The sequence below is a fragment of the Pseudorasbora parva genome, chromosome 14 (assembly GCF_024679245.1).
Source record: "Pseudorasbora parva isolate DD20220531a chromosome 14, ASM2467924v1, whole genome shotgun sequence".
NCBI classification, from domain to species: Eukaryota; Metazoa; Chordata; class Actinopteri; order Cypriniformes; family Gobionidae; genus Pseudorasbora; species Pseudorasbora parva.
In genome coordinates, this window is record NC_090185.1 from 19,121,439 (window position 1) to 19,146,149 (window position 24,711).

Sequence of the window (24,711 nt, forward strand, 5' to 3'; positions counted from 1 at the left end):
CTGATCAGTGCAATGTTAAGGCTCGGGGTACAAGGGCAGGAAAATCCCTTATCCATTAAGAATTCCAATCCGATTAATACCACGGTGAACGGAAAAGTGCCAAATTTAGGAGTTTTTTTTAGCTTTTTTCCCAGATTGTTAGCAAATTGCTCTGGTAAGGACATTTTCCAATATAAAACGGATACTTTAATAATGGTTACCTTCTGTTCTATGTACACATCCACTCCTCCTAAAATGTAAAGTATAATGGAGCAAACCAGTTAAACAGGAAAACAACATCTATTAAGTATACATGCATCATAAATAAACCATTGTGCTGTTTGCAAATAGCCTGAGTTACACAACAGTGAACATTTAAATCACATCCAAATCACATGTAAAATGGCAAGAAAAACCATTTTATTTCATAGTTCTTGGTCCAAAATCACATTAGGTGTATCTATATGTATCTCACTGACTAAACTCTTTCATTTCCCTTTGTACAATAGCAACCTGTATGATTGCGCAGTGCAATATCAAGCTATTTAATTTCATAATTAAAAAAACACGTCAGTTGCAGCTCAAAGTGAAGACGGACCAATATACGGCGTACATCGTTTTGTATAAAAGTTCTACATTTAATACATTTCCAGAAAATACAAGCAAACCGGACGTACAAATCAACTATAAAATTATAAAACTTTTCTTCTCCGTCTATAGTTGTGTACAGAGAATGTGTTTTTTCATCAAACATGGCATCACAAGAGTCCCACACGTGTTGTTTCACAACCAGTGAATGAAGGTGAGTGACGTGAAATCCTTTTTTAGTCCTTAGATATGTTTTGCAATATGCAAATGAAATATCACGTTTTCAAGTTGTAGTACAGTTGCAAAAAAAAAAACACTGTGGGTTGGTTTTACTTTCGGTTTTGACTGCATATTTGAAGCATCCGGTCAACTTAAAGAGAAACATCAATGAGAAATATCAAAAATAAAAATCTGTGATGAGCATATGTTGCATTTATTAAATAGGTGTCTCTTTTTTCTAATACTGCTAAATGTAAGAGGCAACTTGGGAATATCTAGGCATTGGTGATCGTACCACCAACAGGAAAACATATACATAGTGTGTACGTAAATAAACCTACTGTATATAAAATTGTCTTTAAACATATATAAAGCCTTTTGAGATTGAGCAGCTGTATCGTTTCATTTTTTTTCGTATTTGTGTAGTGCATGTACAAAGTCACGAAGCAAAGAAAATCTGCATTTGTCATTTATAAAAAGAGATTTTGGTTGCAACTGAAAGAAAATGTGTAAAAAGGAAATTGGCACATAAATGTGGGACGCAAAGTGAGCTGATTTAACCTGACTGGACATAAAAAGTTCATAGTTTTATACATTTTATACAGATCTTTATATATATATATATATGTATATATAAAAAAAACAAAGCAGGAAAAGCTAGGCTATGCCGCCGTTTCTCGAATCGTCGTTTCCAGTCTCTTTGGGAGTAAATCGCGTCTCATGTCGAGGTTGATGACTGGCTTTCGACAGTGCTGTCCGTCATGGTACATCTTTGAGTAGATTGGGTTTGAATAGTTCATGGCCTGTAAATACACAAGTTTAAGTTTGGGTTATAGTCACTTAATAAACTATGGGTGTGTTCACATTTGTAGTTTGATTGGTTCAATTGGCCCAAACCAAAAAAAAAAAAAAGTAGTCCTGGTCTGCTTAGTGTTTAAATTGGCATTTTTATCACCGAAACCTAAAACCAAAGGGACCAAAGATAAGTTCACAACCTCACTGGTCGGCTTTTACCGACGTATTGCATATTTTAAGACTTAACTTACCAAACATCAAAAACAATGCTGTGTGTGGATAAATGCCCTCGCTGCATGTGCATAACCTACATATGATGGTGTTATGACCATCTGAAAACTCGTGAAGAGCTTCGAAAATGTGAAAGGAGTCAAAACAGCGGTATACATGTGCTGGTCAAATAATTACATTATCATCAAAAAGTAGATTTATTTCATGAATTCCATTCAAAAAGTGAAACTTGTATATTATATTTATTATATTTATAAAATCCCAAATTCAGTATCTCAGAAAATTTGAAAATTACTTAAGATCAATACAAAGAAAGGATTTTTAGAAATCTTGGCCAACTGAAAAGTAAGAACATGAAAAATATGAACATGTACAGCACTCAGTACTTAGTTGGGGCTCATTTTGCCTGAATTACTGCAGCAGTGCGGCGTGGCATGGAGTCGGTCAGTCTGTGGCATTGCTCAGGTGTTATGAGAGCCCAGGTGGTTCTGATAGTGGCCTTCAGCTCTTCTGCATTGTTGGGTCTGGCATATCGCATCTTCCTCTTCACAATACCCCATAGATTTTCTATGGGGTTAAGGTCAGGTGAGTTTGCTGGCCAATTAAGAACAGGGACACTTTTGTCCTTAAACCAGGTACTGGTTACTTCGGCACTGTGTACAGGTGCCAAGTTCTGTTGGTAAATAAAATCTGCATATCCATAAAGTTGGTCAGCAGCAGGAAGCATGAAGTGCTCTAAAACTTTCTGGTATACCTTGCATCCAAGGTCAACGCTTGCTGTGTTGACCTTGGACCTCAGAAAACACAGTGGACCAACACCAGCAGATAACATGGCACTGCAAACCATCAGTAATTGTAGAAAATTTACATGAGTCCTCATTTGTTCTCTGCTCTCTTCCTCCAGACTCTGGGACCCTGATTTCCAAAGGAAATGCACAATTTACTTTCATCAGAGAACATTACTTTGGACCACTCAGCAGCAGTCCAGTCCTATTGTCTTTAGCCAAGGCGAGACGCTTCTGACGCTGCCTATTGTTCAAGAGTGGCTTGACACAAGGAATGCGACAGCTGAAACCCATGTCTTGCATACACCTGTGGGTAGTGGTTTTTGAAGCACTGACTCCAGCTGCAGTCCACTTTTTGTGAATGTCCAACACATTTTTGAATGGGTTGTCTTTCACAATCCTCTCCAGGGTGCGGATATCACTATTACTTGTATACTTTTTTCTACCACATCTTTTCCTTCCCTTCGCCTCTCTATTAATGTGCTTGGACACAGAGCTCTGTGAACTGCCAGCCTCTTTTGCAATGATCTTTTGTGCCTTGCCCTCCTTGTGCAAGGTGCCAATGGTCGTCTTTTGGACAACTGTAAAGTCAGCAGTCTTCCGTATGATTGTGTAGCCTACAGAACTAGACTGTGAGACAATTTAAAGGCTTTTGCAGGTATTTTTAGTTAATTAGCTAATTCAAGTGTGGCACCAGGTGTCTTCAATATTGAATCTTCACAATATTCTAATTTTCTGAGATACTGAATTTGGGATTTTCATTGTCAGTTATAATCATCAAAATAAAATAAAAATAACCTTTGAAATATATCCATCTGTGAGTAATAAATTAATATAATATACAAGTTTCACTTTTTGAATGAAATTAGTGAAATAAATCAACTTCTTGATGATATTCTAATTACATGACCAGCACCTGTACCTCCGTCACAAACACAAATGAAGATCTGCGGACACCGGTTCTGACGCCTGTACCGAACTATGATGGGCAACATCACGACTATAACAAAAAATAATAATTACATGCATGAGCCTTTTGTCCTTTTTAGGATCTCATCTTCCTGTTTTTTTGGTTAGTTTCATGCCGAATCCATTTGGACCACCTCTTTTCAGCGGTCCCGGTCCGCTTGTTTGGTAAGCACCAGGGATCGGATGGCAGCGTTCACACTTGTTCGAACAGAGTAATCGCACCAGTTTGTTTTGATCCAACCATACCACCCAAATGTGAACACACCCTAAAACTCTTCATTTAATGTAGTTTTGGATAATAAAAAATCCACCTGTCCTGGAATGAGCTCCTTTGGAACGTTCTGGATAGGTAAAGTGTGTGCAGTCAAAGGGCGGGCGGGGGGCAAATTGCGTTGGTCGCTTGACTTTACACACCAGCCCTGAAAAACAACAAACAATTTAGAAGGAATGCACAAAAACACTGTACACATTGACCTCTTAAGATCTGGGACCATTTTTGGGATTTCCGCCTGGATTTGGCCTACCCAAATCGAAAAGCTTCCCATACACAAATATTGTGGTCTAAGTTCAAAATTGTGGTGTCATTTTACAGGAAATCCTTTGAAGTTACATAAAACACTGCTAAAAGCGATAAACATGTAAGTATATGTTGTCTTAGCTGTAATAACCCCCCAAAAAATGTGACCCTTTTTTATTTTATAAATTCAATTTTGAAAGTGTGTAACTCAGGCCCTGTGTGCTCTAGCACCCTGCAGACAGTTTAGGCTGTTTCCACTAAATTCCAGAACACAGTGGAAAAAGTAAGTTTGTCTGTCATTTTAAATCCAAAATTTATACAAATGGGTCTGAAGGGAGGACATAACCCCCGCCCCGCTACACCCCACCATGTACAGTGTATATCTGAACAAAATATGAACGAATCTAAGAATCAAATAATTTACACCGAAATTCATGAATTGTTTTAGCTAAACCCCCCAAAACGATTTGCAACAATATAAAAACAAATCAAACCATGTTGTTTACAGTCAAATCACAAATGTTATTTAAGTTCAGAAAGTGATGCCGAGCACTTCGAATACCTTATGAGGGTCAAGGGTGAAGCTGGGGTGAAGAAAGCTTCCGACGTCTACGTGATTGTCGTGTTCAACTTCGTACATGTTATAGGATGGATTTCCGATCTCCACGTTCAAGCCACCGTTCGCCATGGGCTGCCGCTGAACCTGCTTACCTCTGTGAAGGGGTAATGTGTATTATGTTTTCATTTATCACATCAGCTAAACACTTAATCACAGCTGGTTTATGAGATTGGTAACAGCAATATCAATTAATTTTGTGTAATGCTCTGATTAGATAACAGATTTGTTTATATATTTACCTTCGACATCTTTTGCAAATAAGGAGTCCCACTGTAACAGCGGTGATGATGCATACAAGAAGAACTAGAGGCACTATTATGGCAATACTTCCTGGAAAAAAATAACAAACAGAACAAATAGTAATTACATTTATATATCATATACATATATCATTGACCTTCATCATGAGCACCTCCTTAAAAGACTTTACGAGTGAGTTGTTCTGCTATGGTGCTAACGCTCTTTAGCTAACATGGCTAGACATGCACAGGAGTTAAAATGTCATGGTGAGATATGTCCTCAAATGTCAAATTTTCTCTGCAGAAATAAAATGAATGTCTGGAACCGTCTGTCTGACGACTAGAAGAAAGGTCATCACTACAAACTCGGACAGAAGGGCAGAGCAGGTGCGTTTTCTCTCCTGGCTGACTAATGTGACATTAGGCTACAAAATGAAATACAAAATGGCGGCCTATTGAAGGGTTGACTATAAATACACTGAAAAATGATTAAAAATTGAAAATGATTGATGAAAAACAGCTCAGTCTAATTGAAAACAGAACATTTCGCCCAATATTTATGTGTGACTTTTGTTTTGTTTACGTTTATGCCGTTAGCTTAGCAACATGCGCTAACACCAAACTCCATTGGAATCAATTGTAAGTAATGTCTACGTGTGTTTTTGACACTCACTCCCGCTGACGTTTTCTGAGCGGCTGGTCTTGGTTGCGGGTCTTTCGCACTGAGTTCCTGACCAGTTCGCAGAGCACCTGCGGAAAGAGAAGCAAAAAACAAATCACAGCTGGTGAAATTAACGCATTGACTACCCAAACCAACATATGATTAGATTTATACCAAAAAAGAGTTTAAATTCACAACTTTTACTACAATGAACAGATTTTTCACTCTGGTGTTCCTTTATTATATTATATTCATTATTACAGTATCATTTGTTATATTGATTTTAGTTTTGACAGGCATGAAAACACGCTTTAATGATAAACGCAGGATAAATCACATTTGGAGGTATAAATCCAGCCCGAGGGATGCATTATTCTTACTTGAGACACATGCAATGTGTGTGTTTGACCTCCTGGATCTAAATGGCATGCGTCCACAGCAGAACTCTACCGACGTGAGAGATTATGCTCTTATGAGAGATGGTGGCGTGAATGAAAACAATGTTTAATTGAGTTCCTGTGGACAGGGATTCCGTTTCCTGCAGGAGGGTGCACGTGAACGTATATCTGAAGGTGGAGACAGAGAACATCTAATGGTGGGAGCATCCTGCTAGAGTAAAGTCTGCTTAATACTTGGAAAAGTCTGAGGAAACTTTGAACTTTGTCTTTGATTTTTTTATTGATGTATTTATAAAAAATAAATAAAAAAAATCAGTGATAGGATAAAAAAACTCATAAAATATTATATATGAGCTGTTTTCTTTTTTTATTTGTGTTTTTGAGACTAATTTTAATATCAGAAAATATACAAATTACAGTGATTTTGTATTTTGTAGTTAAAAGATATATCATAAATAAATATTAAAATTCAATAGCCAAAATATTGTATATATATATATATATATATATATATATATATATATATATATATATATATATATATATATATATATATATATATATATATATATATATATATATATATATATATATATATATATATTCTTTGATTTATTTATTTAAAGAAATACTTAGTAAGTATCATAAATCTCAGAAAATAGTATGCATAAGCTGTCTTCCTTTTTTTATTTGTGGTTTTGAGACAAATTGTCTGCATATATTAATATAATAACGGATATAATGATATAATCAGTGAATAGTATTAATGATAAAATATTAAATATATAATATATTAATATAATTATAAAAAATATTAATATTATAATACATAAAGATACATGAGACATTTTACATAATGATTATACATATAGTATATATATATATATATATATATATATATATATATATATATATATATATATATATATATATATATATAGTATATATATATATATATATATATATATATATATATATATATATATATATATATATATATATATATATATATATATATATATATATATATATATATATATATATATATATATATAAACAAATACTCAGTGAAAGTATCATGAATTTCAGAAAATAGTATGTATAAACACTTATAAACTTGTTTCTGTTTTTTTATTTGTGGTTGAGACTAATTTTAATATCAATATTTAAGAATATTTATTATATTTAAAAATTAAATATCCAATTATTGTCTGCATATACAAATAGTTAATGGATAGTATTAATGATAAAATATTCAATATACAATTATATATTAATTGTAATTAATGAAAATTATGCCCAGTATGATATATTATATAAATTAAAATAATATATAATATACTCTATACAAAAGACTATTATAATACCTATTACTTTTTAAGTATGACTAATAGCTTTAGAACAAATTTCATTTCAACAAACTCAAAATACTGTTATTTTGTAAGATTTCAATTTTAAAGCACAGTCAAGACGGTCAAGACGTCTGACAGGCCAGAATGAACCCTTTTAACTAACCATTTCATTATTTTGCTTCTTTGTAAATTTCAATTTATTTCACTTGTTTATGCTAAGTCAAACATATTTAATACGTTTCACAAACAAAATACATGGGCTTTTATCCAATTCCAAAAAGTCACAGGACACCAAAGTGTACCATATTCATGAGACGTGCCATGTTTAAACATAAGCAATGAATGAATGAAAAAAATGAATTTCAAATAGGGTAAAACAAAAGTGCAGCAAAATGGAAAGAGAACAAATAAAGGACTTTATAAAAACTGCAAACAAAAAATAAGATGATAAATAATGGATACTAGAAGAACAATCAAAGAGACGTCATCCTCAGCATATGCAGGACCATAATCACTATATAATCACTACAATCAAGGCAAACACAGAAATGAAACGCACACCTACAGCATGGCGCAGAGAAATGAGTGTGTGTCTGGGAGAAGCGAGTGCAATGCGTGTGAAACGTGCTCTTGGAAGCTGTGCGAGTCGGTCAGCGGCGTCTGTGCGTGTGGCGGCATTTCACAAACAGGCCAGACGCATGCTGGCGGATGGGATTGTGGGAATGTTCTGGAATGTTTTGCTAATTTAATGAACCAGGAAGACCTACTTGCAGAGAGGTTTGTTATAGGCGGTGAGGAAACATACGCCCTGGTTCTGACAGTAGTGATCGCAAGGGTTAGCTCTCTCGTCACACCTCGGGCTTTTAAACTCGGACGGGCAACTGAGGAGAACGCAACGAGACGAAAGGAGACACATGAGGAGAGCAGAAGAGAAAGGAGGCCTGGAATACACTCACTTACACACAGTGTGAACAACTGGAGGCTGTGTGTCCTTCTGTACAAGACTGGGCGACGTCAACATGACAGTTAATTATCATTATTGTTCAGTTTCTTCATTAACATTATTTCACAGATCCTGTAAAGAACATGGCTGGGTAATATTTCACAAATTAAACTGTATTCGGCAAAAAAAAAAGAAGAAAAAAAAAGTAATCTCATTTGCAAAATATGGTTAATAATTAATCTCATTCTCATTCAAATAATGTAATAAACAAACAAAAGAACATCATTCTCATTACCATAATGTAAAATATAATCAATAAATAAATTAATATCATTCTCATTACAAAATTGCAACACAAAAAATATGAGGAATTTTGAACAGTATATTGAATAATAAATACATCAAAAGTACTATATATATATATAGTATATATATATATATATATATATATATATATATATATATATATATATAGTATATATATATATATATATATATATATATATATATATATATATATATATATATATATATATATATATATATATATATATATATATATATATATATATATATATATATATATATAGTGTGTGTGTGTGTGTGTGTATCCAGTATGTAATATAGTTAATGAATAGTATATAAATTAATAAAATAAATATTTAATAATATTATAATATACTCTATACAAATATTAAATAATGACTATTATAATAGTAAAATAAAATAGTTTAAATGAATTAAAATTATTCTCATAACAAAATTGGATTGAAAATGTCATTCTCATTAATGTAAAATGAAAAATCATTTCATTATCATGTCCATAAAACAAAATAAATGGGGGGGGGGGGTTAATTTGCATTATTAATGCAACAAATATAGAACAAATAATCACATTTTTATCATTGCAATGCAAAATAATTCAAAATAATAAATCGTATCATCATAATGGAAAAACAAACTAATAAAAAGAAGAAGAAATAATTATCATACTGCAAAAAGCTACTAAAATAACTAAATAAATAAATTATCTTTATATTAATGCCAAAAATAAAACAATAAATGTACTTTTCAGTTATGTAATGCAATAAATAAATAAAATAAACCAAACTTATTCTCATTACATTAACTTATACATAAACTAATATTTTTTGTTAATAATAAATAATCTCACTCTCATGAGAATGCAAAATAAATTAAAAAATGAAAATTCTCACATTATACTAATGCAAAAATAATTCAAATAACCTCATTCTCATCATCGTAATGCAAATTAAATTAAATCAATGAATGAATGAATAAATAAATCGCAAAAATAAAATAAACAAAATCAGTATATTAATAAAAACAATAAATACTCCAATTCCCATCACCATAATGCATTTTTTATGTATATTGACAGTTGTTGTTTTACAGTGATGACAATGACCATTGGGGAAATACAAAAAAATGAAATAATTAAGAAAAACAAAATTACATGTTAAGCACTCTGATCCGTTGCGGTAATGAGAATTTGGGGGCAAGTCACATGCCAAAAATTCAAAAACAAATAAAAATTGTGGATTACCCAAATATCATTTACTTTGTTGCAAACAAATTAATTGTGAGCATTAATATTCAAACTATCGTCCAACCCATAAAACAAAACAGCTCCAGTGTGCCGCACACGGCCGTCTGCAGATCTGAACTCCGACTGAAGAACGTCTTCCAGTAATGATCAAACATTAAAGACATGCAAACCACAGACTTGCTGGACACTCGAGTCTTAATTGTTTAATTCAGACCCATCACAGAGTGTCCGCAGGGCACTCCATCGAGACCCACCGAAACAAGCTCTGATGAAACGCTGCTGGGGAAAGATAATGAAACGGAGGAAGGACAAACAAAAGACAAAAAAAAAAAAGTCTGATGAGGTGATGTGAAATCTATACGAGCAGGACTTGACGATAATGCACTCATTTTCCAGGTGATATCTGAATGTCTGGCTACTGTCATTACCAACCCTTCACCTTCAAAGACCAAAAGAAAAACACAAGATTGAATCATCTGCATGCAAATTGATTCGTTCCCGAAGGGCACAACGGGGTTATCAGACCTTCAGTGCCAACGAGAGACGGGAAAAGCAGTGGAAACGAATGACCAAGTGTCACGGTAAAGGATTTTTGTCCGATTTGCTTTGATAGCTCAGAAAGGAAACCAAACAAAGCCTGACTTTTAGAGGGTGATGCATACTTATATGAACACCTATACTTCTTGACAAGGCTGATCTTTACCATACCTTTCATTTCTTTGATCCATTCAGGTTCATTTACTGTAGAAAATATAGGTGTATTTTCTCATCTAAATGTTTTTGAGGGTGCACCGTCCTCCTTTTCAGTGCAGACAAAAAGCCTTTGGCGGGCAAGAAAAGTGGAGGCAGGTACAAAATATAGTCTGGGTTTATTGTGTGTGGAAGAAAAAAGTAAAAGCTCCATCACATCGGCCAGACAAAACGCGAATCACTTCAGCTGAGAGATGGAGTACGTCCACCGCCGCATTCAGCATCTGTACAATGGCTCAATCGCTTTCTTATGCCGTCAGTCTATCAATTACTTTCTCCACATACAGTTTTTTTTTTCAAAGGACAAGGAATGTTCTACCATGTTGTGCAAAAAGGATTCAAATGAGTGTGCCGCTATTAGCAGAAAAATTCACTTTCCATCCATTTCACTGTTTCCATTTTCAAAAATTCCATTTGGTGACAATACAAAGGACATACTAGGCATTCCATATATAAAATCAAGGTGTCTTGAACCAGAAATGTAGTTTTCATGACCCTTTCCCAACTTATTAATGAAACATGCCGTTTTGCTACTGTGCCTTTAAGACTATATGCAAATGTAATCTGTTATGATTGGCTAACCGATTGTGAACTCACCTTGGCATGTTGGTGAGAACTGTATCAAAGTTTGACTCATGAATAAATCAATCTTTTAAATTCAATCTTAAAAAAAAAAAAAGTCCGAAATCGCATACTCTTTGAGCAGGTATTTGAATCCCGGTAAGTCCTTTTTATACAGTTTTATATAGTATGAATGTAATTAATATTGCTAATTTCTCTCACACTGTTTTTCGCCAACTATATTTTAGGGAAGTATGCTATTTAAGATGCAGCCCTTGTCAATCAGAGAACCAGAGCCAGACCTTTTCAATGAATCAGTTGATTCAGTTCACAAATTTGAGTGACTCACTGAATCCAAAGAGAGTGGTTAATGACTTAAAGGCACAATATATAAGATTTTTGGATTCAAATATCCAACAAACACTAGACAAGTTAAATATTTTGTTGATTTGTGTAATTACATTATCCCAAATGTTTTCAAGTATGAGAAATATCCAGAGAAATAAGCTATTTTAACCAGGACACTGACCGTGTGTCGCCTATCAATGACATCATACCCGTGTTACCCACGATTTCCTGTTTTGGTTTTATTTTGTAGAAACCATGGAAACACTAAAGACACATTAATATATTATGTGTTTTATTAGACAGGTGAGCAACTGTTTAAATACATTTATAGACAGAAAACAAATGACTGTTATATAGCTCAACAAAGTTAGTTTTATTGTTTAAATCTTGTTTTCTTGATTTACCGCGAGTACCATGTTTTACCATGCCTAATATCGATCTAGCTTACTGTAGTGGGCAATAAGTGTCTCATAGTAGCAAGCAAGCGAATGCACTAAGTTGCATTATAACATAATTTTCAACACACTCAAATAATGCATCTAATATGATACAACAGCGCTGCTTTACCACACATACACATGACTGGAAGAAGAGCAAGCACTCGTCTGCGGCATAATAAAAGCTCTGCAAAATCCAATCGTCATCAAGCTACGCTTTTGTTTTGAATAAGCGACCTTTAGCGGAGAAAAATTACATAATGTGGCTTTAAATATCTCACACAAAACTATTGTATGGCTTCAGACGTCTTAGAATATAGCGAATACGTCATTGCAATACTTATATGGCACGTCTGCATCCTTAAAGGGATAGTATCCTTAAAAAAAAAGTTGACAGTAGCCACCGACTTCCACAGCAGGAAAAAAATACCATGGAAGTCAACTGTATGGTTACCAACATTCTTTAAAATGTCTTCTTTTGTATTCAACAGAAGAAAGAAACTCATTCAGGTTTGGAAGAACATGAGGGTGAGTAAATTATGACCATTTTGGGGTGAAATATCACTTTAAATGAAGCTTTACTTCCAGTTCACTGTAATTTCATGGAAAAGAGAATGTGCTCTGCAGTTGAAATAAAGCTAGACACTTTAAAATGACGTTTGGATGAATCATTTTAGGGTGTACTGTCGCTTTAAGGGATTTTTATGGTATAAATGACCTAAAAAGTAGAACATATTCCCCCTTCAGTTTTACAGTTTTATTTTTGTATTTTTATACTGTGCTCTTTTCCACTCACATCGCTCATTGGTTTCTCTGCCTCTCTCTGTAATATACAAATATAGAGGTTGATATAAGTGGCCGATTATGGACCCCTGCTGTGATAATTCACTCGTTTGCAATACTACTCCCTCTCTCCTGTTCACCTTTACAAAAACATTCATCCTCCCAAGTCAGACGAGCAGAAAAAAATCCTATTAAAGTGGTTGCCGGAGGGAGTAATTTTAAATGAATGAATCTAAATAACGACAGGCAATTTCTTGCCATAGAAAGCTATTAAGAAATTACTCACTGACAGAACGGCAGGCCCATCTCTGAGTCGAGGTGGCAGGTTCCGCCGTTGTAGCAGTATCCGTCACACAACTGACAGCTGGCTGCGATTCTTCCATTCGTACAGCTGCGAACACGCACGTGAACAAGGACGAAATTCCATCTAGTGTTTAATGTTTTTTTCTTGATACTGATACACGCAAAAAATGCTAATGTAACTATTAAATACACACTTGCAGGCGACGTCTCCAGTCTCTTCATCTACGATACACGGGGCCCCTCGGCAGCGTAGGCATCGGTCCGCCTCACATTTCGGCCCCTCGTAGCGGGTGGGACACACACACTCCACATGTCCCGAGCCGGACAGCGTGCAGCCTTTGGAGTTCACGCAATAATGGTGACAAATATCTGCGATCAGACAGAAAGAAAGTTCATTATAATGATTGATCTGAAGCAAAGTATGCTAACTTTCAGTCACATCTTAAAGGACAACTTCGGTGAAAAACGAACCTAGGGGTAATTAACACATGGTTACCAAGTAGATCGTTCTCTGAGATGCGATTCATGAAAATTGGATGTAAAGAGTTTTTATCTCTAAAAACAGATTAGCTTATATCGCTGTGTATGGGGCATAGAATAAGTACAATTAAATCGCTAGTTAATACCACTAACAAGGCTTAAAATAGCCTCACACTAACACGGTAGCATAATGAGGATCCCTACATGCAAACCGAAACATTTTGAACTTTGTAAGAGTACAAACAGTTTAATAAGAAGATACTTTTTAAAGAGAGTACATTACGCATTTACAGACAGGCGCCATCTTGGAAAACAGCCTCGACCAGTCGAGCCATGAAACGCTGGCACATCTCTTATTGGCCTATGTTATACTCACCCCCTAAACCTCACTCCCATCCGGGTCATGGCACCAAACATAACCAGTCCTACTCAACCTGCTCTGAGTGGGATTCGAACCAGGGTCACTGGAATGTGAAATGGGCACACTAACAAGGACACTAAAGACCATAGCCTCTAGCTTCAGTCGCTAGTGTACCTCTTGAGGCCAGGGGAGTGAGGTTTACTGGCACAGCTCTTATTGGCCTACGTTATACTCACCCCAGAAACCTCACTCCCACCCGGGTCACGGCACCAAATGTAACCAGTCCTACTCAACCTGCTCTGAGTGGGATTCGAACTAGAGTATCTGGCATGGGAGGCAGGCACACTAATAAGGACACTAAACCACTCAACCCACTCCAAGTGGAATTCAAACTGGGGTCTCCAACATGGGAGGTGGTCATGCTAACAACGGTACTAAAGACCATAGCCTCTAGCTTCAGTCACTAGTGTGCCTCTTGGGGTCAGGGGAGCGAAGTTTACTGGCACAGCTCTTATTGGCCTATGTTTTGCTCACCCCCGAAACCTCACTCTCATCTGGGCCATGGCACCAAACTTAACCAGTCCTACTCTACCTGCTCTGAGTGGGATTCGAACCAGGGTCACTGGGATGCAAAATGGGCACACTAACAAGGACACTAAAGACCACAGCCTCTAGCATCTGTCACTAGTGCCCCTCTTGAGGCCAGGGGAGTTAGGTTTACACATAGAGCTCTTACTGGCCTATGCTATACTCACCCCACCCCCTAAACCACTCGACCCACTCCAAATGGAATTTGAACTGCGGTCTCCAGAATGGGAGGTGGGCATGCTAACAAGGACAATAAAGACCATAGCCGCTAGTTTAAATTGCTAGTGCGCCTCTTGAGATCAAGGGAGTGAGGTTTACTGGCACAACTCTTATTGGTCTACGTTATACTCACCCCCTAAACCTCACTTCCATCCGTGCCACGGCACCAAACGTAACCCAGTCCTACTTGACCCATTCCGAGCAGGGTTCGAACTAGGGTCTCTGGCATGGGAGGCGGGCACACTAACAAGGACACTAAAGACCACAGCCAATAGTGTCTGTCATTAGCACACCTCTTCAGGTCAGGGGAGTGAGGTTTACATGCAGAGCTCTTACTGGCCTATGTTATACTCATCCCTAAACCCCTCGACCCACTCCGAGAGGAATTCAAACTGGGGTCTCCATAATGGGAGGTGGGCATGCTAACAAGGACACTAAAGACCCTAGCCACTAGCTTCAATTGCTAGTGTGCCTCTTGAGGTCAGGGGAGTGTGGTTTACTGGCACAGCTCTTATTGGCCTATATTATACTCACCCCCTAAACCTCACTTCCATCCGGGCCACGGCACCAAACATAACCGGTCCTACTGGACCCATTCCCAGAGGAATTTAAACTGGGGTCTCCATAATGGGAGGTGGGCATGCTAACAAGGACACTAAAGACCCTAGCCACTAGCTTCAATTGCTAGTGTGCCTCTTGAGGTCAGAGGAGTGTGGTTTACTGGCACAGCTCTTATTGGCCTATGTTATACTCACCCCCTAAACCTCACTCCCATCTGGGTCACGGCACCAAATGTAACCAGTCCTACTCGACCCAATAGGCCAAAATATGACAATTCCCTTTTGAATTAGCTTGACCCATTTGTATTATCTTTCTGTACTGAACAAAATATTTATAATCAATATTTTCACCATAAAAATGTAAGGACAATTGTGATGCTGAAGACTTTAGACAAAATGAGATTGTATTGAGCCTGAACAGGCCTATGATGAGCATAATGCTGCCCAGGTTGTGTGCTAGCTACTGAATGCAAAAAATATTCATGGTAAAACAGATTCATACTCACGATGTAGGCAGCGTTCCCCGGTGTACTCCGCCAGACAGTGGCACATGGGTTGGTTACCCAGGGTCAGGTCGCATGTGCCTCCGTTCAGGCAGTAACTGTCACAAACACGCTTCTCGCACAGAGGGCCAGTGAAACCCAGAGCGCAGTGGCACGTGGGCTTTCCTTCAGTAAAAACACACTATTTAGTGGCTTGAAATCTAGACTGGATCATGTTTATGCATTTACCTGATTTTAATAATTTGCATAACTCCATAAACAACTCTGATTTGACCGGAACAGACTTGAATACATGTATGTGCTGAACTGAGCAGGTCATAAAAAAATAAAGAAAGAAATGCATTTAATTTGCAGGCTAATCGTGTAAATCACAGCGTGCTATGCTAGTATTTGCTTTCTTAGCCAACAGAGTTTGATTATTTGAGTTACTGTGACAGAGAAAAGGCGTTCTTGCGGGGATTTGCGAGACGGTACATCTGTTGGGAATTGATTTTGTACGTGCGCACGTTCAGCACACACACAAAGCCAAGGGATATTCAGTCCTACTGTTGGTGGTCCATCTGCCAGCTGGTGCAAATGACAGTTTTTAACACAAAGACGCCAACAGAAACCATTCCTGACTGTTTCTCAGACATTAACACACTCCAACTGATTCTCATCCAGCTTTTGGTCCCTGCCAAAATATTCTTTTGGAATAATAAGGCAAAACAGACAGCAGTGATTTACACAATGCTTTCCGGTGATATTTTTTTTTTGTAGAGGTTACGATAACAAATGGGCAGAGGAGCGTCTGGTGGCTTCTCATGTGGTTTAACAGCCAATAACAAACATATATTTAGTGAGCATGACGTTGCACTTTGGGAAAACAGGCTGTTGGGAGTTGGCTGGCAAGAATGTGAGTGTATGCGCCTGGGGAATTACAATAACGCTTGATCGCTGGAACAATTACCAACTATCTAATTACCTGTCGAAACCCTGATGTCCATGCATTCCCAGTCTTTCAGCCTGGTAAATTAAAGAATGGATATCCTGTCATCCTTTACTCACCCCCTTTATGACGTTCCAAATCAATTTATTTTTGGCATGGTACTTTTTTTAAAATATGGCTGATACATTTTCTTAATTCACTGGCATGGCAGGTGTGGCAAAAAGTTAGTTTTAGACCCTGTGTGCGTGTGTGTGTGTGTGTGTGTGTGTGTGCGTGCGTGCGTGCGTGTGAGTGTGTGCACATGCTGTGTATATTTATTATGTACATTGGAAAACACACCCACATGTATATATTAAAGAAATATATATATATATATATATATATATATATATATATATATATATATATATATATATATATATATATATATATATATATATATATACTATACATTTTAGAAGAATTGGTTCTGAATATATATATATATATATATATATATATATATATATATATATATATATATATATATATACTATACATTTTAGAAGAATTGGTTCTGAATATATATATATATATATATATATATATATATATATATATATATATATATATATTCAGAACCAATTCTTCTAAAATGTATACATGCATGTGTGTGTATTCATATATACGTTATAATTTTCTCTTTTTTGTGTGTCATTTTTGGAGCTCGACAGCTTTTATTTTAGCTTTTATTGAGCAGCATGAACAATCTACTAAACTTCTCCTTTGGTGTTCCACAGAGAAAAGAAAGTCATATAGATTTGGAATGACACAAGGGTGAGTAAATGATGACAGAATTGTTTCTTTCTTAAGAAAAGCCATTATTCAGTCTAAAGTTTATAAGAAAACTCCTCACCTTCAGGAAACACTGGCAATTTTGGATTTGCAATATTAAACACAATATCTTTGCATGTTTTTCATTTCACTCTATTCGGAGAACTTTGGATGACCTGAAACAACCCAAGGCAACACAGGTGCTGTATATTTCTGTTTCGTTTTGTTTCTTTACTAAAGAGACAGAAACCAAAAAAAAAGATGAGAATGAGAAATCCCTTCTGTATCAGAGGTTTGCCTGTGGCCTACTTTGAATTCTGAGAGATGTCACGAAAGCCTTGTTTGTACAACCTGATCGTTCTCTGGAAATGCATTTGAGAATTCTTATTTATATGTAGAATAATTCATGCTTTATTAAAAAAAAAAAAAAAAAGTTTATGTGCAACAACCAAGAATTTTGCCACTGATAAAAATATAAGCAGAAAAAAACGTTTGCAATACAAACAGTTTACACATATCATGTAGGAAATAGCACCTACCTAGTGGTGATCCTGTGCAAGTGCCTCCATTGAGGCAGTAGTCCTTACAGTGGCTGATCTCACAGCGTTCCCCGGAGTAGTTCGGCCAACAAAAACAGCGCGATTCCCCTCGTTCATTGGTGATACACCGACCTCCGTTCTCACAGGCCGGACGACAAAGATCTCCTAAAAAGCACACGCAAATTATCCTTCAATCCTTTAGCTAAGATAATTACAATTAATCAGGACATTTTTAGATGGATCTAGTTGTAGGACCGTTGTTCCATTTGTGATCTTGCATTTAAATAACATAAAAATAAAATAAAATGTAAATAATTTGGTTCAAAAATTGGGGAATCTTTAACATACAAAATACACTGCTCGGCCAAAAAAAAAAGTGTTTGGATTTAAACTGGCACATGAATAAGGATTTGCCAAGTCTTTAAAAAGCCCAAATTAAAATTACTGATGTGCCTTTGTTAGAAAGTAAACATTATTTGGCAGAATTCTGAAATACAATATACAAATAGTATAATTATTAAAAAAATTAAATAATAAACATTTAGTATGATTAAAAAAACATATTTATTATTACAATTATTGATATATTAAAAGTTATATTAAAGTTATCATATTAAAGTTGTTAATATAATTTTATTGTAATCATTTCACATTTAAACTCCAAATTAATGTAGAAACAACAAAGACAATAGTCTATATTTTAAATATTTATATTTTATTTAATTATATTTGTATTGTACATTTTAACATAAATTATATATTAATTCTTGCTATATTCTTTGTACATAAAGACAAATTTATCAAGCCCCAAAATCTTTTTTAAATATTTATACGTAACTTATTATTTATAAGTTATCTGGTTGCCTTAAAATTTTTATTTCATTGAAATAATTGAAATGTTTTAGTTAATACAATGAACATTTTTGAGAATCTAGAACCTTTACTCAAGTATTATTAAAAGATTTTGTAAGCATATTTGTTAATTGTGTGTGTTTTATTTGTGATAACAGTGAAACATGCCAAATTGTGCTATTGTCAAGTTTTATCAAAAAAGGTTTCAGATACAATTGCATTTTGAGTTTCTATTCATTAAACCAATTTCCTTCATTGTATCAACTCACATTTGTTATTTCAATAAACTCAATACATTTTAAGGCAACCAGGTTACTAACTTTTTTAAGTTAAACCAACAAAAAATTTTACAGTGTAATTTAAGATGAAATTTAAGAATGTTTACTATAACATGTTTTTTTTTAATCTTATTTGTTATTGTTTATATTTATTAGTGTTGTAAATGATTAATCACAAATAACTACATCCAAAATAAAAGTTTGTTAACATAATAAATGTGTTATGTACTGTGTACAATTATTATGTATATATAAATACACATGTATGTATATATTTAAGTACAAACAAATATTTATATTTAATATAAATAATATAAATATATATACAATGTATACATGCACATATTTCTTAAATAAATACATGTATATGTGTGTGTATTCAAATATACATAATAATTATACACAGTACATAATACACTTATTTTGAATGCGAGTAATTGCAATTAATCGTTTGACAGCACTAATATTTATTAAAATGTTTCAAATATTTGATAGATGGAAATATGTGAATGTTACAAGTATGCATTTGAGATTTATTTGATCAGTCTTATCATATTTTTGTATTCAAAAATGTATGTACTCTGCAAGTTGTTTTGCCTCATTTGTTGTATTGGTAGATATATATATATATATATATATATATATATATATATATATATATATATATATATATATATATATATATATATATATATATATATATATATATATATATATATATATATATATATATATATAGTACAGTCCATTAATTGCTGTATGCCTCTAGGCTACTTCTAATTGTTATTGCTAGGGTGCTCTTGGTGGTCGCTAAGGTGGTTCTAAATGTCCTTTGACACCAAGAATGATAACTATAATAGCATCCATATCAACATATGATAACTTCCTGTTTATTATAACATGCTGTAGCTGTGTCGACTGTCGCTTTAAATGCTCATGTTTGGATTCTGATTGTTATCGTTCATCTGCTGGAAATCATTCTGAAACTGATTCTAACAATATCGTTAGATTTTGATTTTTGCTTGATTTTTATATCTTTATTGTTATCAATATAGTCCTCAAGTTCAAATAACAAGCCGTTAGCATGAGCAATCACAACACTGCTTCTCACTGCTAATCAAACAAGCCGTCTGCTCTGACTAAATCAATGCTAGCAACATGATCCTTGTCTTTTCTAGCATGTGGGCTTCAGGTGTATTGCGTATATGGGAAAAGGGCCCAGAATAGTAAACACTTCAGTCAAAATCACTCAAGTGAAACATTCGAGTTTGACATGCCGAGCGCCCGGGGCCTCTCAGGGTCACACTAGCACTCTGTTAGCGATGTAGGAGCATCCTGCCGTGTGCGTTTTGACAGATGTACCTGAGATGTTGGTGTCCGTGCAGGTCCTGTTCACCAGAATTTTCCCCTCAGGGCACACACATCTAGCCCCGCTGGGGTTCAGCAGGCAAAGGAAAGCGCAATTCATCTTTGCACATGGGTTGGGCACTGAGAGACAGAGGAAGAGAAGAGAAAACCAACATAAAATTGGATATAATGCTTTTTTTTCAGCTTTAAAATGCCTTTATTACAGGGGTGTCCAGTCCTCCCTCCTGGGGGGGTCACTGTTCAGCTCCAATCCCAATCAAACAGACCTGAACCAGCAAATCAATATGTTATTGGGCATACTCAAAACTTCCAGACAGGTGTGTTGAGGCGAGCTGGAGCTAAACTCTGTGACAGTGAGATAGTGGCCCTTTCAGAAGCAGTTTGGACACTCTTGTTTAAAATATGAATAAACCAAATCTTGAATAATAAAAAAAGACAAACATATTTAAAAAATAATTAAATAAAAAAAGGGTGGCACTGACAAAGAGGAAGAGAATTGAAAAATAACATTAAATGGGATATATTATCAAACCAAAATGTAATTAAACAATTTAAAAAAAAAAAACAGTGAATATTTAGAGCATTAAAATATTTAGTAAAATGTGAAAACAAATGAAAACGTAATAAGGCAGTTAAAAAAAAATTCAGTGAATCTTTAGTGTAGCAATACATACATATAGACACACTAAAATAAACAATGTATTTAAATACACTGTATATACACCATATTGCCAAAAGTTTTGCGACGCCTTTACACGCACATAAACTTTAATAGCATCCCGTTCTTAATCTGTTGGGTTTATTATGGAGTTACCCCACCCTTTCCAGCTATAACAGCTTCAACTCCTCTGGGAAGACTTTCCATAAGGTTTAGAAGTGTGTGTATGGGAATTTTTGACCATTCTTCTAGAAGCACATTTGTGAGGTCAGGTACTGATGTTGGACGAGAAGGTCTGGCTCGCAGTCTCCGCTCTAATTCATCCCAAAGGTGTTCTATTGAGTTGAGGTCAGGACTCTGTGCAGACCAGTCAAGTTCCTCCACACCTAACTCGCTCATCCATGTCTTTATGGACCTTGCTTCGTGCACTGGTGCGCAGTCCTGTCGGAACAGGAAGGGGTCATCCCCAAACTGTTCCCACAAAGTTGGGAGCATGAAATTGTCCAAAATATCTTGGTATGCTGAAGCATTAAAAGTTCCTTTCAGTGGAACTAAGGTGCCAAGCCCAACCCCCTGAAAAACAACCTCACACCATAATCCCCCTCCACCAAACTTTACACTTGGCACAATGCAGTCAGGCAAGTTCGTTCTCCTAAAAATTGCCAACTCATCCTTCAGATTGCCAGACAGAGAAGCATGATTCATCACTCCAGAGAACACGGCTCTACTGCTCTAGATTCCAGTGACGGCGTGCTTTACACCACTACATCCAACGCTTTGCATTGCACTTGGTGATGTAAGGCTTGGATGCAGCTGCTCGGACAAGGGAACCCATTCATTGAAGCTCTCTAAGCACTGTTGTTGAGATTATCTGAAGGCCACACGAAGTTTGGAGGACTGTAGCTATTAAGGTCTGCGGAAAGTTGGCGATTTCTGCGCACTGTGCGCCTCAGCATGAGCTGACCCCTTTCTGTGATTTTAGCTGCTTTATGATACCACTAACAGTTGACCGTGGAATATTTAGTTTACAAACGTTTGTAAAAGTGTCTGCATACCTAGGTGCTTGATTTTATACACCTGTGGCTATGGAAGTGATTAGAAACGAGGATCGGAATGATTAGGAAGGGTGGCCCAATACTTTTGGCAATATATGTTTTTTACATAGATGTTTATTATATTATCATATCATATAACATATCATATACTATCATATAAATCATATCATATATCACACCCCATGATAAACAATGGGAATTAGTCTGTATGTAGAAGCTAACAAATTATAAAATTTGTAATTTGGATATGGTCTTAAAGGTACAGTAGCAAAACAGGCTGCGCGATTCTTAGTGATTCTAACAGTCAGAGAGGATGAAAAGAAGAAAAGAAGTAACAAAGAAGAAGAAGAAAAAACAAGCCGAATATCGCATATTTCATAATGCCAGAACTATATATGTTTGCCTGAAAGATGAAATTCTCCTAGCATAAAACAAACTATCTTTATAAAGCCTTTTAGTTCATGGAGCAATGCATGTGAGAAAATATTTGTTTTGTCTTTATCTTTTGCAGGTTGTATTGAAAACCATCTTTTAATAAAGCTTTCCAGTGTAAAAGCACATCAGGGAGAGATGACACTTCCCATTATACCAGCAGAAAGACAAACAACAGAGGCAAAGAGCCCTCCATCCCTCCTTCTTTATAACAAAGAAGGAGAGATCGGCGGAGGATAAGAGACAGAGAGTACAGTGGGGAAAAGAACATAATGGAAAGAAGAGGAATGAAAATATATTTAAGGAGACTAAAGGATAAATGGAAGCAGGGTCACGCGGGTTGTGAAAGAGGAAAATAAACTAAAGACTCTAGAATATAAATCCGCAGCTGTGTCAGAACGGAAACATTTATAACTAATTGAACTGGTTATATGTGTTTTCAACTGGATCTGAGTGGACTGTGAAAAGTAAGACTATTATTGCTGCATTTTTTAATTTAAAAACATCAAAATGTGAGTCAAAAGTGTTCTTTGGTAAACAACAACAGATTGTTGTTTATTATTAATTTGCAACAAATTGTGTGTGTGTGAATTGCATATATATATATATATATCTGATAATATTGTATACATTTTAATATTTTAATATTAATACAAATAATATTGTATCTGAACCACATAAAAAATTTGATAAATAGCACTATTTGGCATGTTTCACTGCGTCATCGGAAATAAAACACACACAATTACCCAATATGCTTATCTTTTAATAATATTTTAATAAAGGTTGTCGAATCTCAAAAAATATTAATTGTATTAACTCAACATTTTAATTTCAATGAACTATGAGTGAACTCTCAATGAATTTTAAGGCAACCAGGTAACTTTTTTTCTAAATATTTAATAATATTTCTAATAAATATGTATTAATATTTCTGTACATATACTACTTTTACATTCTATAATATATTTTTTGATATTAAAATATTTGATTAAAATATTTATTTAATTTATCTATTTATTGAATATATTTAAACACACACACACACACACACACACACACACACACACACACACACACACACACACACACACACACACACACACACACACACACACACACATATATTCACACATATACACATCATACATAATATATTATTTATATTTATATTATTTTTTATTACTCCCCCTCCCTCAGCCATTGCTTGCATTAGCAGAGAAAATGAAGGATTGCACATATTTTTTTAATGCGTGCCAACAAATAGTGCATAATAAGACTGGAGATATTTATTCAGAATATAAGTAGGGAACATTTTTGACTTCATGACATGTTTTCTTTTGTTTCTCTGCAAATCTAACAAAACTAAACATTTCATTCATCCGATTAGAAGAATTAGAACCGGTTATTGTATAATAAAAACATTTGACAGTAATATGTGATTGTAATAAGCTCTAGCTGGCCGCAGGCGAGAAGTCCAATCAGATTTCAACAATCTTCCCCTGAATTAAACTCTGACGACTGCCAAGAAAACTTAAGCTGGAACGGTCCTCTGGAAGATGCTCATTCACAATGGGTTATTAGTATTTGACAAAAATGTTTAACTCATGTCATGATTTAATCACTTCTAAACAGAAAACTTACAGAAAACAGAACATCAGCTTGTGTTTCTCAAGGAAAAACAAAGATATAAGGGTTTGGAATGATATGATTATTTGTGGTGAACTCTCCTTGTCGGTTCATTCAGAGGCACGTTTTGAGACTCACCCTCCTGTTGTTTGTACCGATGGAAGACCAAGATACTGGCCGCTCTCTCTACAGCCAGATTGAGCTTCTCGGCGGGCATCTTCCCGTATTTGTGAACCCTAAAGACATCGTGCTTCATGCCGACCCCGTAGATGTAGTCTTCAAACAGGTCAATTCGAAAGGGTTGAGAAATACCTGGAAGGAAGCCAAATATGAGGCAAAGTCACGAGGAATATGTTTCACATGTGACTGTGAGAAGAGATTCAATAATGCGAAACAAATAG

The 24,711-nt window shown here is 35.3% G+C and overlaps 1 protein-coding gene across 1 annotated transcript in view; it reads right to left on the minus strand.

Annotated features, from left to right (window-relative positions):
• Positions 1-377: 377 nt before the first annotated feature.
• The window catches only part of lrp1ba (low density lipoprotein receptor-related protein 1Ba), a 334,663-nt gene continuing 310,329 nt past the window's right edge, over positions 378-24,711 (minus strand). Inside the window, exons 80-90 of the mRNA XM_067415030.1 lie at positions 24,449-24,622; positions 20,531-20,656; positions 18,039-18,203; positions 15,762-15,923; positions 13,242-13,416; positions 13,031-13,135; positions 5,615-5,691; positions 4,942-5,032; positions 4,646-4,796; positions 3,878-3,985; positions 378-1,589 (exon numbers count right to left, since the gene is read on the minus strand). Coding sequence (XP_067271131.1) covers positions 1,449-1,589; positions 3,878-3,985; positions 4,646-4,796; positions 4,942-5,032; positions 5,615-5,691; positions 13,031-13,135; positions 13,242-13,416; positions 15,762-15,923; positions 18,039-18,203; positions 20,531-20,656; positions 24,449-24,622 — 1,475 coding nt within the window. The 3' untranslated portion in view covers positions 378-1,448. The remainder of the gene's footprint in view (positions 1,590-3,877; positions 3,986-4,645; positions 4,797-4,941; positions 5,033-5,614; positions 5,692-13,030; positions 13,136-13,241; positions 13,417-15,761; positions 15,924-18,038; positions 18,204-20,530; positions 20,657-24,448; positions 24,623-24,711) is intronic.